At 51.2% G+C, this 16,025-nt stretch overlaps 1 protein-coding gene across 4 annotated transcripts in view; it reads right to left on the minus strand.

The window, feature by feature from the left end:
• Positions 1–16,025, minus strand: part of Nav1 (neuron navigator 1) — a 239,969-nt gene that overhangs the window by 144,608 nt on the left and 79,336 nt on the right. For all 4 annotated transcript variants that reach the window (XM_060364356.1, XM_021636656.2, XM_021636654.2 and 1 more), the window contains exon 4: positions 2,194–2,994. In XM_060364356.1, the coding sequence (XP_060220339.1) occupies positions 2,194–2,994 (801 nt within the window). The remainder of the gene's footprint in view (positions 1–2,193; positions 2,995–16,025) is intronic.

Below are 16,025 nucleotides of genomic sequence, written 5' to 3' on the forward strand. Positions count from 1 at the left end.
AGACCCTCCACACCCCTGGGCTCTTCTTTCTCTTAGGTCTCCCATGAAAGAGCTGAAATTGAGGATTCAGGAGGAATACCATCCTACAGCTCAGGCAACAGGCTCTTCTTGTCTTTTGGCCCAGCATGTGACTAGTTAAAAAAGGGAGGAGTTCTCCTGTCACCCCATAATTGTTGAGTGATCTTGTGGAAGTGTGCTTCGGGGAAATGACAGCTGGGCAGAAACAAGGGAGCACACAGCTCAGCTTCTCTTCCTTTCCTGCCCCTAGCCAGCTCTAGGACCATCTGTCAAGAGTTTCTGTGGTGGCCCCTCTTGAGAAGTAACTAAGAGGCCTTTGATGGGCAGTCTGAGAAAAGCCTTAACCAGGGAGGGTTAGAGAAGTTAGCTAACCCACCCCAAATAGAGGAAGCTCTGACCTTGAAGATGGGGCTGTGCCCTCTACCTGCCCCTGCCAACACTCATCTACCCCTGCCCAAAGCACATGGAGGCCCTTTCCCCCTCAGCCCTCTAATTCTTTCAGGCTATGTTCATTCCAAGATATCCTCATGTCTCAAGTCACAATTGCATGATCACCCCCTCTGGCGAGGCCTAAGAGAGGCCTTCCTCCTCAGTCCCTCTCTAGAACACAGTCCCATTTTCATTTCCTCACACAGCCCTGCATTGCCAAGTGTTTTCTTTTCCTTATTGTCTGAGCCCGTTGCAAGCTCCTTGAGGGCAGGATCTCTGTTCAGCTCAACAGGCACCAGGGTGGCACTTCTGCCTATCACTTCTGCACACTCCACCCCAGCCCTCCTTTTTACTGTCAAATCGAATTTGGGGGGACAGCCTAAAGGGACTAGGCTGTTTTCCTCCCTTTGCCCTTCTCCAGTCTCCTGACCGTCTCTGCAAAAGCCATCTGTGTCAGAGGCAGAATCCTTGTTTACCAGACCCTCACCACCCCACAGGCAGGGATATCTCAGGAAGACTGCAGCAGGCTGACCAGGTTTCCTTCAGCATTCTCCAGGGGCCTTGGGAACCCACTAGCTTCTCTCTCCATCCCTCAGGTCACTTGGACCGCTGCTCTCCTCTTGGCCCCGCCCTTTCACATGCTCACGACACACCCCTTCCCAGCCCCCAGCAGAGCCGGTACTAGACTGCAAAGGTACCCAGGAAGATGGGTTCCCTGGGCTCTGGCGCCTGAGGACCCACATCCCATCCACCGCAACAAGTCTGTGCATTCAAGGTGGCTAGCAGCCAAGCTCCCACAGCTCCTGTACTGTCAGAGCGGGCTTCCGAGGCACCACAGCCTTCTTAGGCACATCCTCCATGTATCCCTGTCTGAGAACGGGGGCTCTACAGAAAAACAAAAAACAAAAAAACACAGTTCCCAAGCTGGCTCTGGATTTTTTGCTCAGACTGTTCAGGCTTGGAGAACAATGGAGCAGCTCTCCGGCTTCCTCTACCGAAGAAGCTTTGTTCCTCCCTTCCCGCCAGCTTGGCTTTCATTAGCCGAAGGGCAAAGGCTTCTCGGGAGTCTCCTTGCAAAAGCCCAGACCTTTCCCTAAAACACTTAGGGAGATGGAGGGGGTTGCTTGGGGCTGAGGAAAAGGACGTGCATCCAGATGCGCGCAGCTGGCTACCCGCCCGCCTCCCTGGCCCCAGACACTTCTTGTTGCCAGGTCCCCCACACCCGGGAAATCCGACTCAAGCTCCCAGCCGGGATCCACAGAGGAAGTGGAGCCTCAGCTCTGCTCCAAGGACCAACTGGCCCTCACATCTGCCTTCCCCACATCTTTGCTCTAGATCTGGGCTCGTACCAATGCTCCCTTAGCAATGCTGGATGCTGCGTTAACCAGCACAGACCACTCCTCGGTTGGTGTCTCTACCAACCTCACAGTGGTTTGCCATATTAGGACTCTGCACTTCAAAATTCAAGGGAGCTAATGGTTGTCCCCCGCCCCCATTGTCAACCCTCACCTCCGGACCAGGCCACAGCAGAGCCCAGGCTCCCACCAGCGACATCTTTAAGACACACGTTAGCCAGACACAGCTGGAGGTAGGCCAGCTCTGCACATCTGGGCAGTAATGCCCCTCCTAACCTGGCCAGTGATCAGTACAGGGGGGAAGGGGAGGAAGCTTCGCTTTCCTCCACCTCTCCCTGCAGCTGGCCAGGAGAAAACCAGGGGCGGGGTGGGGCGGGGCCGCAAGACTTACCTAGCATCTGGCTGAAGAGCAACTGCTCCAGGTCGCCCAGCACGGTCACCACAAGCTCGGGGTCCACCTTGAGGAAGGCCCGCTCCTCCTGGCCCTTGGCGGAGGGCACGGTCCCTGAGCCCTTTTGCGCCTTAGCCTTGCTGGAAAGCAGCTCGTCATCCGACTTGCCATCATCGCTTACCGCTGCCTCAGGAGCCTTGCTCAGAGGCTTGACCTCCGCATAGGGTCCGCGAGGAATCCGGCTTGGTTTGCCCAGGCTGGGCGCTAGTGGGGCCAGTGGGGTCTTGGCGCCTCCCGGAGGGCCGCCTTTGGGCTGGAAGAGCGAATGCTCTGACTTGGACAGCGTCTTGGACATCAGAGGAGCCTCGCGGCCCTTGGGCCCCAGTTTGCCCAAACCCTTGGGTGCCTTGGCCATATCATCGCTCCACTCAGGCTCATACAGCTGCAGCTTTTTCTCAGAGTCCGTGAGAAACGAGAGGTTGGTAAGCGACTTCTGCTTGCGCAGGTTGGAGGCGGGCGGCCCGCCGGGGATACGACTGTCCACGCTGCCGGACTTGAAGACCTTCAACTCCGCTGCGCTGGCCTTGGCCATACTGCCACTGCCTCCTGCAGCCTTGGCGCGCTTGGGCAGCATGCCTCTGCCGTCCGCCGCGGCTGCCTTTCTGCTGGCTCCCCGGGGCTCGTCCGCGCCCTCGTCGCCGCCGCTGCCGCTGCCGCCGCTCAGCTCCACCTCGGGCTGCACGCTCTTGACGCTGCTGCCCAGCATTCTGCTTGCGAGGAGCGCATGGACGATCCGCGCGTCTGCAGGCACGGGGCGGGGGAGGGGGCGGGAGCACCGGGAGAGGAGGGAGCGGAGTGGCGAGGTGGGGGGTGTAGAGGACGGAAGAAACCACGGAGGAAGGGGAGAGGAAGGAGAGAGGAAGGGGAGGGAGCAAGGGGGCAAGCGGAGGGCGAAGGGGAAAGAAATGCGGGGAAGGAAGCCCGAGAAGAGGAAAAGGCAAGGAAATAGCGGGTTGATGGGGCGGGGTCGAAGGAAAAGGGGTGGGACGGGAGAATATAAATTAAAAAAATTAAATCAGTCGAAGGGAGGATGGAAGCCCAGCGGCTACACCGAGGCCAGGACGTGCTGCGATGCTGGGATTTCGTCTCAGTCCCCGGCTGACCGATCTGTGCTCAGGGCTGCTCGCTCCCGGGCAGCGCCCTCTTTACACTCCTCCCTCTAGCTCGTGGAGAAGCTGCAGGCTGCAGCTCCCAGGGAAGGAGGGGAGGGGGAAGGCGGGGAGCAAACAGGAGGAGGGGTGGAGTGTGCGCAAGGGGAGGGGGGTAGGGGAGAGAGTGTGTCTATTCCTGGCTCGGGAGGGGGAGGTGTCTGTGAGCTGAGCCCTGGGGGCACGGAAAGGATCCCACCAGTTTTTCTCCTTGCTTTCTGCAGAGAGATGGGGCAGATACTTCCCTGCATCTGGGAGTGGAGGAGATGAGATTTAGGGGTACAGGTAAAGGTACTGAGAAAGGGTGTTTGTGGGCACAGGAAGAGTGGCCCCATGGGGTCTTGGGTAGAAACTGGCCCCATGGGGTCTTAGATAGAAACTGGCAGAGTCTGAGGGAAGTTCCCACAAACTGCTACCTTTGGTTTCCCCCGGAAACTTTCTTGCTGCCCTCAGTCTCTAAGGTATAGTTTGTCCCCTGATTCCGGAAGGTAAGGGACACAGTACAGGGCAGGGTTTAGACAGGGCCCAGGGTTGACAGGGAAAGAGAACTGGGGTGTAAGAGGAAGAGGCTAACACTTGGGAACAGGAGTTTGAGTCCCCGTTCCACTGACCACATGACCTTGTCAAAGTCACTGACCCTCTGTTGCTCTCTTACAGTGGGTATAGAACTAGCTTTGCAGATAAAGGGCTTTGGAACCCCAAGGACTCAGAGGAGCCTTAGCATCACTTCCTTGGCAGAGCTGCAGAACCAGTTTAAAAGATCCTGTATATGTCAGCATAGGAGCTCTCCAAATGCCACACTAGCCCAGGGTAGGGGTCATGGCTAAATGGCTATGAGGCCTGAATGATGGCCTGGTGCTGACTAGAGCCCAGGATACTCTAACTCCCATGACCCCACAGCTGGATTGTACTTACATAAGCCTTTCTAGGACAGGGACTATAGCAGAGACAGTGTGTATAGCACAGTGCTAGCAATAGGGTTTGTAGGCAGAGAGGTGCTTGGCAAGAGCAGTGGACTTTAAGCTGGCCTTGGGGATCTAGAGGAAGATGGAGAGAGTCTGCCCTTAAGGAACTGAATGTCTTGTGGGGATACAAGGCAAACAACACAAGACTTCGTCCCTGTGAAAATGTGGCATTACACACATTTATCTCAGGAAGGCAGGCATGGGTATTCATTCTGATGGCAGCGATGACAGGAGGCAATGCCGCAAAGGAGTGAGGGAAGAGACCTGGGGGGCAATCACCAGGAAGACAGTGCTCCGAGGCTCCAGGTCCAGAGCTCTCAGAACTCAGAGGTGGAGCCATGCAGTGAACAGGCAATTTGAAGCTGGTCAAAGCAAAATGGAGGGGTGTCCAGTCAGACTGGCGTAGAAGCCAGTCACAGGACACACAAATACTCATGCTCACACCTGAGCTCAGGCTCCTGGTTTAAGTAAGCCAGAGCGGCTCAGATCCCACGGACTACTTGTAAGTGTCACAGGCCCCTGGAACTTGGGATCCTCCTGCCTCAGCCCACCCCACCCCCCAGTGCTGGGCTTAGAGAGAAACCATCGTATCATTTTTAAAGTCCTTGTTCTTATCTGCCATTCTCTACTTTATATGAGATTTCCCTGAGTCAATCACACGGGAATGCTTTCTCTAAAAGGGCAATTTGGAAATCAAAGGACACCTGTGGCTGATTTACCAAGTACTTGGTGGTTGTTGGTAGTCTCCCTTCCCCACATATAAATTCTTGTCCTCCTCAGCTAAAGAAACTGGCTGCTTCCCATCCAGACTGAACACTATGTCCATCCACGCGTGTCTACTGCTGCAGCCGAAACCCCTGGCTTAGCCTCATCTCTACCGTCTGTACCCGTAGTAAAGCCTTCAGCATTTTATGAAACCCAGTTCCATGTGTTGTTGTGTCCACCTGCATTTGCTTTGCTCCGGATGCCTACTGCCCCCGGGACCTGACCTTCCTTCCGCCATGGCTGTCTCACTCCCTCATTTGGTCCCGTGTGTCAGCTTAGTTCTTCCTCTTCTCTGTATCCTCTTTGTTCCTCTGTGCCTTCTCTCATGGGATATCATATTCCCCAAATCTCAAGTCCCTTTCCTTCCTTCAGTAAACAGCCCCTGAAATTCTGCTTCTCTTTAGAAGAAGACAAGATGAAGGAAAATGACTCCTCAGCCTTTTGGCTAAGATCAGGTTGGTATCTGTTCTTATAAGAAGAGGCACCACCCCTTTCCACCATCCAAGCCTGGGGTCCCACTCCCTCCTACACAGCACATCACCTGTCAGTTTCTGAGATGTAAAATACTATCTATGCACAATGTCATGAATTAACTCCCTGCCAGGCTTCTTGAGAGCATCCTCCTGTCTTTAAAGGGTATTGCTGTGGCCAGGTAGTGCTCCCTTTAAACACTATCTTGGCATCTTGGAATACTCCAAGGCTCCCTAGTACCATGTTTAAATCTCACCCTTGTTATTCTTTTCACATCCCCTGCATTTCCCAACCATCCTCTTCTGTAGGGAGATGCTCTGCTGCCGTGGCAACAGCCATTCTGGCATCCATCGATAAAGTCAATATGTACAGAGCATTTCCTCCAGTGATTCCTAAAGAGAGGAGGTTCTGCCATGTCATACTGTCCCCAAGATCATCCCTGAGCCTCTCAGACTCAGTCATTTCTCCTTTCGGCGCCCTGTGAAAATGCCTGGTCCCAAATAGCTCACTGCATAGAAGGCAATGATCATCCAGGGACTGCAAGATGAGGAAGAGACTGGGCTGGGGGAATCAGAGGGTGGTGATGATGTCAGTGACCTTACGTGAGGCCTAGTTCCTGCCAGTTTCTACCGGGGATGTGAGGAAAGTGGCTGATTTGGAATCATTTATATCTTCACTCCCTAGCGCTCCTAAAACAAGCATGAGACCCCATTTCTGCCCATTTCTGTACTGGAACTAGGGTGTGTGTTTTGACCATATCTGCTGACTGACAGCTTGAAGCAAACCGAGGAGTGAAGATGTAGGCATGGGGCTAGGGAAAGGCATCCTTTGGGGGCTTTTCGATCTCACAACCCTGTGAGTGGAAATGATGTAACCCTTGGGGAGGAGGGGGACATCGAGGGCTCTACCTGTTAGGATAGAAGAGCTGGAGGGAAGGCAGTGGAAGAGAGAATGTAGAAATAAGAGCTAGACTGTTCCTGACCCTATGACCTTGAAAGGTGACCTTGGGATGAAGGAGTGTGAGGGAAAGAGTGGTGGGCAGAAGAGCCCACCCTTTGCTCCCTGCAGTGCTTAGGACAGAGGTCCAGGACAGGCAGCATTCTTGTTTCTGTCCCCAGGGTCAGGATCTGGAGAACAAGAACTGGCTGTGCAAGCCAATCCTATCCTATCCTGGGCTAGAGCCGGGGTGCCATCAACCCCAAAAAGTGACAAGCTCTTCTTCCTGTGTACATCTTCCTTTGATAACCCCTTTTTGTAACTTCCTAAGAAGATGCTGACACCCCCTGTCTCCCCACTGCCTTCTGCCAGGTAATTTTCCTATGTCACTCCACCCCTCGGTGGGGACTGCAGAATATGGGAAGGCCAGGCTAGAGGCTGTGCAAACAGCTGATATTTGAGCATGGAGTCTCTATAAAGCCTGCTCCCCATTGCTCATGTTAGTTCAGGTCAGCTGGGACAGAGGCTGGGGATTTAGCAGAACATGAAACAGTAACTCTTGTCCTCAGTGGACTTTTATATACAAATGGGAAAGACAGCAAATCAGCTAGAGATATCAGCTCCTTAAAAGCACTAAGGAGGACCAACAAGACAGTTCAGTGGGGAAGCACACTTGCCAGGAAGCTTGACAACTTCAGCTCCACTCCCCGAACACACATGGTGGAACTGACTCCTGAAAATTGTCCTCTGAGCTCCCACAGACACACACAAAATAATATATAAAAACTGCTAAGGAGGGAAAAAAAAAAGCTGGAATGGCAATAAGAAATTCATGGCATACTTGAAAGACTCGGAAGGTTAAAAAAAAACACAAGGTAGGTAAAAGGCTGGAGAGAAAGAAAGAGAGGGGAAGCTGCAGAAAGTGGGGTGAGAGATGTGCTAGAAGGCAGGGCATGGGAGGCTCTTTTAGGTCTTTATATAAGGATGTGGTTTAGAATAACAATGACAGGCCAGGGTGAGACCTGGCTATCCCTGGGGAAAATTACGCAGAGGCGAATTGTTGGGGTCTTTGGCTGAATGGCAAATCCAGTGGGTGGTGAGGATGGTGGTCATGAGACATGGTCAACAGTGGTAGGTAGTGAAGCCATTAGAATCTGCCCACTGGCTAAATGTGGGTGTGTAGGAGAGAGGGATCAAGAATGTTACTACTAGGTTTTTGGCTGTACAATTCTTATATATATATATATATATATTTTTTTTTTTGACAGGGTCTCATGAGGCTAACCTTGAACTTCTTACCCTTCTGCCTTAGGTTTCCTTAACCCTTTGTGAAGGCCAATGCCCTTCCTTTCAGGATAGCACTCCACAACTAGCCCAAGTTCACTGCAGCCACTTTAATGATTTCATAACATCTGTAGCCACCATTCATCATGCATTTATGCATTTGTGTTTCTCAAGAATCCATTTTTTTTGGTTGAACTTGTCCTCAAAGACTATGAAAGTCCTGTGTACGTAGTGGGCTCTCAGGAATATTTGGTGAGCGACGGCTGATTAAATGAATGAATGCATGACTCAGAACAGATGTGTGGGGCCTGTAAACAGGGGTGACCTCTGAGTACCCTGTAGTGAGAGACAGCACAGCTGGAGTGTGGAGTGGAAGCCAGGCCTCTGGGATGGAATCCCAGCAACATCTTTTCTCACTTTTCTGCAGCCCTGGGACAGGAGGGGGCCACTGTTCCTGTCCTTGTCCTCTTCAAAGGAAACTCCATATCTTCAGAGAATGACCTTGGGACATCTAGCTCTGAGACTCCCTCATGCCCCCAAACTTCTGCTGTATTCAGAGGTATGGGGGAGTTCTGCTGATCTTCTGAGAGAAAGGGGACAAGCATGGCCTTGGTGTCCTCACACCCCAGCCTGTCTGGTACATGTATAAGTACTAAATCAGGACTAGGGTCTGCCACCTACTCCTATGTGCATAAGAAAAGTTAATGACGGGCACTGTGACGTCATGTGAACACCTCCAGGAAGTCCTCTTAGACTGGTCTGCTTGCTTGCCAACACCTCAGCTGCTTCCTCTGCTTTGCCATAGAATTGGTCGAGAAGACATTGCCATGTTTTCTACAAGTCCCTGGTGTACCTTCTCTGGTCCTGCAGGTCCTTGAGCTCAGGGATTAAGGATTTTTATTCTAGGTTCAAAGGTCAGATGTATAAATTTAGGGGGAGGTCACGATCTACCTGCCCCTGCACTTGATGCATAGCATTGGACACCTGTATTCTCTGCAGCAACTCTGGTCCTGTAAATTAGGTAGGGTGACGGGGCATGGAATCTCCACTTCCTCTGCTCTTAGGCCTTCCAGCAGGGAAAAGCAGGAAGAAATACCTAATCTAGGGCACTGCGTCCGAAACTGTACTCATAAACCCGCATCCCCTTGCTTCTCTGGCCAAAAAGAAGTCCAGATGTTTCCACATGGATGTGTCCTATATATTACCATGGCAACTGTCCCATACACACAGCTTCAGTGGCCCTTGCACACTGGACCTCACTTGAGTTCTGTACTACCTGGATAACATGGTCCATAGACCAAGACCAGCCTAGATTGGTTGTCATGGCAACTATGGGCATGAGCTAGGAAACTCCAGGAAAGAAAATGGAGAGGAGAGTGAAGTGTGCCTGCTTGTGTGTGTGTGTGTACCCTATACACTCAGTAGAGACAGGCAAACTACTTTTTGTGAGCACCTATCCCTTTTTTTTTAGGGTCTAACCCGAGTCAAAGCAGATACTCCATGCAGTGTTCCTTGTCTCTCACTGCTGAATCACAAGGTTACATGGGACCTGGGAGATAATCTTATGCAACATTTCCCCTCAGGGAATAACTGACCTATTTGTAAAAAACTGTATTGTCTCACTGTGGGCCAAGTAAACCCCCAAACAGAAGGAAAACACAAGGCCCACAGCTGAGGTTATCTTGCCAGCCCACTGATGACATCATACCACAGAAAATAACTTTGTGATCTGCATCCACAGACCAGATTTGGGAGGTCAGTAGGCTGAGTCACCTAATATCAGCCACATGCCCAGAAAGATGGTAGTCATTTGTCCCTGAGACATAATGTCCATCAGTTTCTTAAGGAGGTTCAGGAGCAACAAGCATTTAAAGATAGCTGTATGAATAAGGAAACCGTAACCCCTAATAGGATGTGGCCAAGACACTGTTTAGACACCTGGCCAAGCACTGCCCAGCGAGAAGACACGCCCATTCTGTGGCTGCCCTCACTGCTCCTCTGACACCTCTGCTTTATTAAATGTTTTTTTTTTTTTTTTTGTTAGATTTCTCAGTAAGGCATAGCATTCAATAGAGGGCTGCCATGAATTTGCGTTTCAATTATTTTTAGCCGGAATCACTGGCAATTGGCGCAGAAAAATAGCTCTGCAAACCCTAGAAATAGTTCTCGGCGGGGCTTTCAGAGCAGTGGGCGGGGCTTTCAAAGCCGAGCCCGTCACCTCAGAGCGCTGTCTTACCACCAGGAGCTTGCCACTCCAGCGCTTCCTCCTGTCTCCGTGTGAACCCAGCCTCTCCAGCAGGAAGGATGCAGTGAGCTCACAGCATCCTGCTCCCGGCTGGACCTGTTTAATACGGCGTCCCAGGCTCCACATGCCCTGCTTGCACTCCCACGGAGGCTGGGCTCTCCTGCTTAAAAGTTCTCTTAGCTATCTACTCCCGTTAACACTGCAGAACGCCCTCATTTTGTATTCCTGACCTCAGTGGCACTGAAATCCTCAAAAGAAGGTACAGCCTGGTGTGGTGGCTCATGTCTTTCATTTCACCCACTTGGGAGGCAGGGGTATGTCTTTGTGAGTTCCAGAACAGCCTGGTCTATCTACATAGCAAGTTCCACACTAGCAAGTGCTATATGGTGATACCCTATCTCAAAACAAAACAAAACAAAACAAAACAAAACAAAGCAAAACAAAAACAGAAGAAGGTATAGTCAGGTATTTCATAGCTTTCTCCTGTTCCCAGGGCTTTGCCTGCTCTGGGGTGAGTGACCCAGAACTCACTGGTCCTACTTAAGTTTCCTCTGAAGTCGGGGTCACAGAGCGTGGGCGGGAGACAGTGCCTATGTCTGTGGCTCTGCTGTCTGCTACCTTACTCTTCAGCTGCTTGTCCTGGAACTCCTTCTGTGTGGTCCGCTAAGCAGCCTGGAGGGCAGAACCCCTCTAACCCTCTTGTCAAGGGAGCTGTGTGGGACATGTGGGGATGTGTGCCGGGTTCTGGGAGGCACAAGGACAGCTTTGACTCCTGAGACAAAGTTCCTGCAGGTCCTTACCTACCCTGGCATTTCCGGGAAGACCACAGGAGGAAAGTGCTAAGAGGGCTGGCCAGCCTTCTCGGGCATGACAGAAGCCAGTTTGGGGAGGTCCCTAAGATCAGGCCACTTTTATGCTCAGGCCTTCACCAAGGACCACTGGTTTACATGGGCTAAACAAGGGGCTGGGGGTTCACATAAGCTAAACGAGAGAGAGAGAGAGAGAGAGAGAGGAGACTGAAGTAGTTGCCTGCAGTTAAGAGAGTGAATTTCCCTACAGCTATCAGGATGAAGCCAAGTCCAAGATAGACAGAATGGGAATGAGTGTTGTTTCCAGGAAAAGCACAGAGGAAAGTTTATCACTAACTCATCTACTCTCTACTCATCTTTCCAGTAGCAAGGACATGAAGGCGGGTAGCCCCAGACTACTGGTGATGGGTGTTGTCAACTTTACAAAAACTTAGACTCACCTGGGAGACAGGCCTCTGGACATATACACTCATGGGGTGCGGGGAGACCTATCTCAATTGGGGCAGAGTCACAAGGTTACAGTCCTCGGGCAGTAACCGGTAGCTAGACGGGAGGGCTGAGCACAAGTGTGTGTGTATTCACTGCTCTCCAGGAACTGCTTCAAGCTCCTGATGGGCTATAGCCTGGAACTGTGCCACTGCTGGTGCTTGTAGTATCAGGGGTGTCCGAGGCTAAAGCTCTGCCCTGATATCTGGGACCGGAACACACAGGCCAGAGCTGACGCAACTTAGGGATGCTCTGTGGATCCTGTACAGCTGCCCAGGCTGCGTGCTGTCCTGCTCCCAGCTGCACCGCAAACCCAAGGACAGGAGCCTTTTGCTTATTTTGTCCAAACCTTTAGAATAGTATCTGGCGCACAGTTAGTGCTTAACTCAGCGACTCCTGTCAGGCAGGCAGAAGCCTTGGTTTTCTTAGCGCAGCAGAAGACAGGGAAGCTAGGCCTTGCTGAGTCTATATGTTGTATTTTGAAAACTCAAAGTGGCAAACACTGTGTGAAGCCACTCACATACATGCAATAGGGGGATCTGGGGAGGGCCTGGACCAGGGCGACACTGGGAAAGGGGACCCCAGGCTACCCAGCCTCTGCAGTTCTTGATATTTGCTAAAATTGTTCCTACTGGGTTCAATTTACTCTGGAGATAAATCTCATTGCCAGCCAAATGCTGTCAGGAGGAGTCACTCAGTCTTCTCGCGCCCCTCCCTCCTCCAAGGCAGCAGAATCCAGATCCCTCTCTTTCTATTTCAAACCCCTCTGGCAAGATACCTCAGATGACCTCCCTTCTCTGTCTTCCATTAGGCCCCTTGCAGGGCTAGGCTTGGCCATTTTGGCCATCACACTGCTTCTGTCTCAGGCACTGGCCCCTCCCCAGGCTCAATGTATCTTCTTCATTGAGGTCATAGCATATACAGCTAAGGATATGGCCACAGAAGACTGGCTGCTAGGGTTAAAGTCCTAAATGGACCAAGTTGGGCAAATCATTTAATTACTCTGTATTACAGTTTTTCCATCTGTAAGGTGGGATGATAAAGACAGCATATTGCTTGATTTTAATATTAAATAATTAGTATGCATCTGGCTCTCTTCTAAGCACTTTGCCTATCTATATTCAGGCACTTAATTCCCACTAACCCCTAGAGGAAGGTTTATTTAGTTATTCACTCGCTCATTTAATACTATTTTTAGAAACACAGTCTCATATAGCTCAGGCTGGCCTTGAACCCACTCTTTAGGCAAGGATGACCTTGACCCCCTAATTTTCTTGCCTCCACCACCTAAGTAGTAGAATTACAGGTGTGAGTCACTATGCTCAGCCGCAAAGGCTATCTTTATTAACCTGGTTACGACCACGGAAACAGAAGCACAGAGAGATTGTCTTCCCCAGTGCTGTGCAGCCAGTGAGTGGGGAGCTGAGAGGCAAGCCCTGGAGCTGGGCTCCAGCCCTCGTGCAGTTGGCAGAAGGATTAAACATGCTCTTAACAATGCTTGGCTTACAGAAAGCCACAATAAGTGTCAGCTGCAGCTACAAGTGTTCTTGCCCTCCCACCCCAACTCCTGGAAGCCTACTTGGTCCCAGATGGCTGCAGTGTTTATGTAAAAAGGGTCTTTTGAGCTCTGCCACGCTGCAGCCTCCTCTGCCCTACTAGGGACGGAGCCCTGGAACACGACAAAAGTAGCATCCACTCTGAACTTGCTCTGTTTTCTGGTCAATTGTCTGCATGTCTCTCTCCACGGATGGCTGGGGCATCAGGCTTACCTCGGCCCAGAAGTCCCCAGAGGACAGGGAACACAGCAGTGTGAGCACAGCATGAAATGACACGGGTTTAGAGTGACAGAGGTGCCAGTGAAATCCTGGGGACTGCTGGGTTGAGGAAAATGGCTGCAAAGTGTGTGGCTCACTGACCCCATTTTCTTCCCTGCCACTTGGCGGGGGGGTTCTGCAGCATCTGAGCTGAGCTTGGACCATGTGCCGTTGCCACAGTGAGCCCTGGTGGCAGATGGAAAGGCCAGGGGATGAGAGGAGAAGGGCACGACCTTCAGACTAGCAGGGCTTAAATCCTGACACAGCCTGGAGCTCCGAGTCTTCAGACAGGTTTCAGAGCCCGAGTGTTTTCACTTCTAACCTGTGTAACCACCGCTGAAGAGCAACACTGTGTTCACTGAGGACCCTGTCTAAGAAGCACCTAGTGTATGTTTACACATAGTAGGCATTCAGTAAATGCTGGACATCACTAGCACTTGGCTATCTATCTTAGCGTTTTGGGAATTAGGAGACAGTGCTTCTGGTTTCAGTCCATCTGCTGACTCACCACCATCAATCATGAGCATAAGGCTGATCCCTCCTCAGGGAAAAACGAGGCCAAGGTCATGTGAACTATGAGGTCTATTGGAGCTTTTACTCACTCTGTTCTTTGATGTTTGCTTGCGCCCCTGTGCTGCACCAATCAGTGTAGACCAATCTCTTCACCCTCTCCCAGAGAGCACAGCGCCCATTCCTCACTCCTATCCCAGACTAAGTCACAGCAGATACATCCGTTTTCTTAGAAAGAGCTCTCTGCATCCCAATGCACAAGACATGAACTGTGGCTTAAAGTCAGAGTCAGCTCACCAATGGAAAAGATACTGACAAGTGACATTTCCCAGCAGGAAGCAAACTGTGGGCTCCTCCCGGTCCATGTGTGTATCAACCCTCATATGAGAAGGAGGCCGAGAGAAGCCTCTGGCTGGTTCCCCAGTGACACATGTTTCTATAGAGAAGATCCCTTCAGTGTGTGTCCACTTAGCACTCATTCAAACATGCCACAAAGTGGAAGTCATTAAGGAATCCATGTAAACCTCAAGGCAACCCTTTCTAGTCCTCAAAGCAGCCTCACACATGTGGGCACGTGGCAGAGTCAGCCCTGGTTTCCTTGCCTATTCAAATTAAGACCTGATGATGGCCTTGCAGAGAGAGCCAGTGCTGAGCATGAGCAGATGGGCCCAGCACCGAGCTGTCCCTGGAGGACCAGGTAGACCCTCAGTAGTCAGGGAGCTCACATAAGCACCTGTTGGCCGGAGTCTTACACCCTTGCCCCTGGGGCAAAAACTGGCTGTGGAGACAGTGTTTGGCACTTATGAAGGCCATCTCCAATACCCCAGCATGGTGGCAAGGCATCACAGGAAATTTCTTCTCATGCTATATAAAAATTATAAACTGCTTGTTCAGACTCTATTCCAGGCAGAGTGTGTTTGTGTGTGTGTGTGTGTGTGTGTGTGTGTGTGTGTGTGTGTGTGTTATATGACAGAGAGAATTCTTTGGCATCCTCCTTCTCTACCCTTCCTAGGACCCTGTATCTCCCTCATGCTTATGAGAGAAACAAAGACTGGAGGCTTCTTCTCAGCTGGCTCACAGGGAAGGCATGAGCAACAGACTGCTCACTCTGAATTCCTTGCTCATCAAACACAGTGGATTCACCAACAGGCAGGGGCAAGCTCTGAGCTTGAAGTCCCCTGTCTCCCACATGCTAGTATTAAGATAACATGGTCAACAAGCAGGAAGTAACATTATGGAATATGCCCCAAGACTCCCTATTTCCCTTCCACAAGAAATGGCCACAAGCCTGTTGTCTCACATGATGTGGGGGCTCAATGCAGTGTATTTTATGCATGCCTGATGCAGCCTTTGTCAACAGGTACAGGCAGGACACTGGGTGAGACTTCGGAGACACAAACAAATACTCTGGAAGACTCTGTGGGTTGGATCCCTAAACTGTGAACCCCTTGAAAGCAGGCCAAAGTCTTACCCATCTTCCACAGCACCAGCAGTGTTTGACACAAAGAAAATGCTCACTGGGCACTTGCTGACTGAACAGAAAACACACGAGTGACTCATGGCATGTCCCGAGAGTTCAGAAGCAAAAGGGCAAAACAGAGTGGAAACTGTTGTTTCCTTTCCTCCTCTCTCCACCATCTTCTTCAAGCTCATGAAAGTATAGGGTTCCCCACAAAGAAAGCATATCTTAAATCTCTCCCCATGCAACCCATCAAAGAGCTCAGTGGATTCTCTGAGATGTGTCTGTCACCATGACGACCAGCAAGGACCATAACAGAAGCAGAATCATGAACCTTGAGCCCTTCCCTAGGTATCTTAGGGGAGGCTGGTGCTTCTAGTTTTTGTGAACCTCCCCCTAGAGCCCTAGGGCTTTTTGCCTTCCCTACATGGGTCACCTAACCTGAAATCTAGTGGACATTTTTAGTCTGACAGGAGAGGGTGGTCTTCAAGCTAAGAGGTCAAAGGGCTTCCTGGTGTCAGCCTGCAGAAGACATGAAAAGCAAAAGTCCTCTTCCCAGATCATGGGGTCACAATTAGTAAGGAGCGCCTGCTAGGTGGATGGAGACCATTAGCCTAACAATGTGGTGCACACATAAGGAAGCCATTACGCTAACAAAGCTGCGATGTAAAAATAGAGCTGCACATAGTTTCCCGGTTACCGAATTCTACTCTGATGCTCTGTCAGTGCCTGTGAAATTCAGTTTACTTTTGTCCCCTGCCATGCCCTGCTCCCACTGCGTGTGTGTTTGGTGGGGTTGAAGAGATGGTTACCCTTTAAATGCCCAGGCCCTGCCCCAGGACTGTCTTCTGCAAGGCTTGCTATATAAAGTGAGTGTGGC

Source organism: Meriones unguiculatus, chromosome 11, assembly GCF_030254825.1.
Source record: "Meriones unguiculatus strain TT.TT164.6M chromosome 11, Bangor_MerUng_6.1, whole genome shotgun sequence".
Lineage (NCBI taxonomy): Eukaryota > Metazoa > Chordata > Mammalia > Rodentia > Muridae > Meriones > Meriones unguiculatus.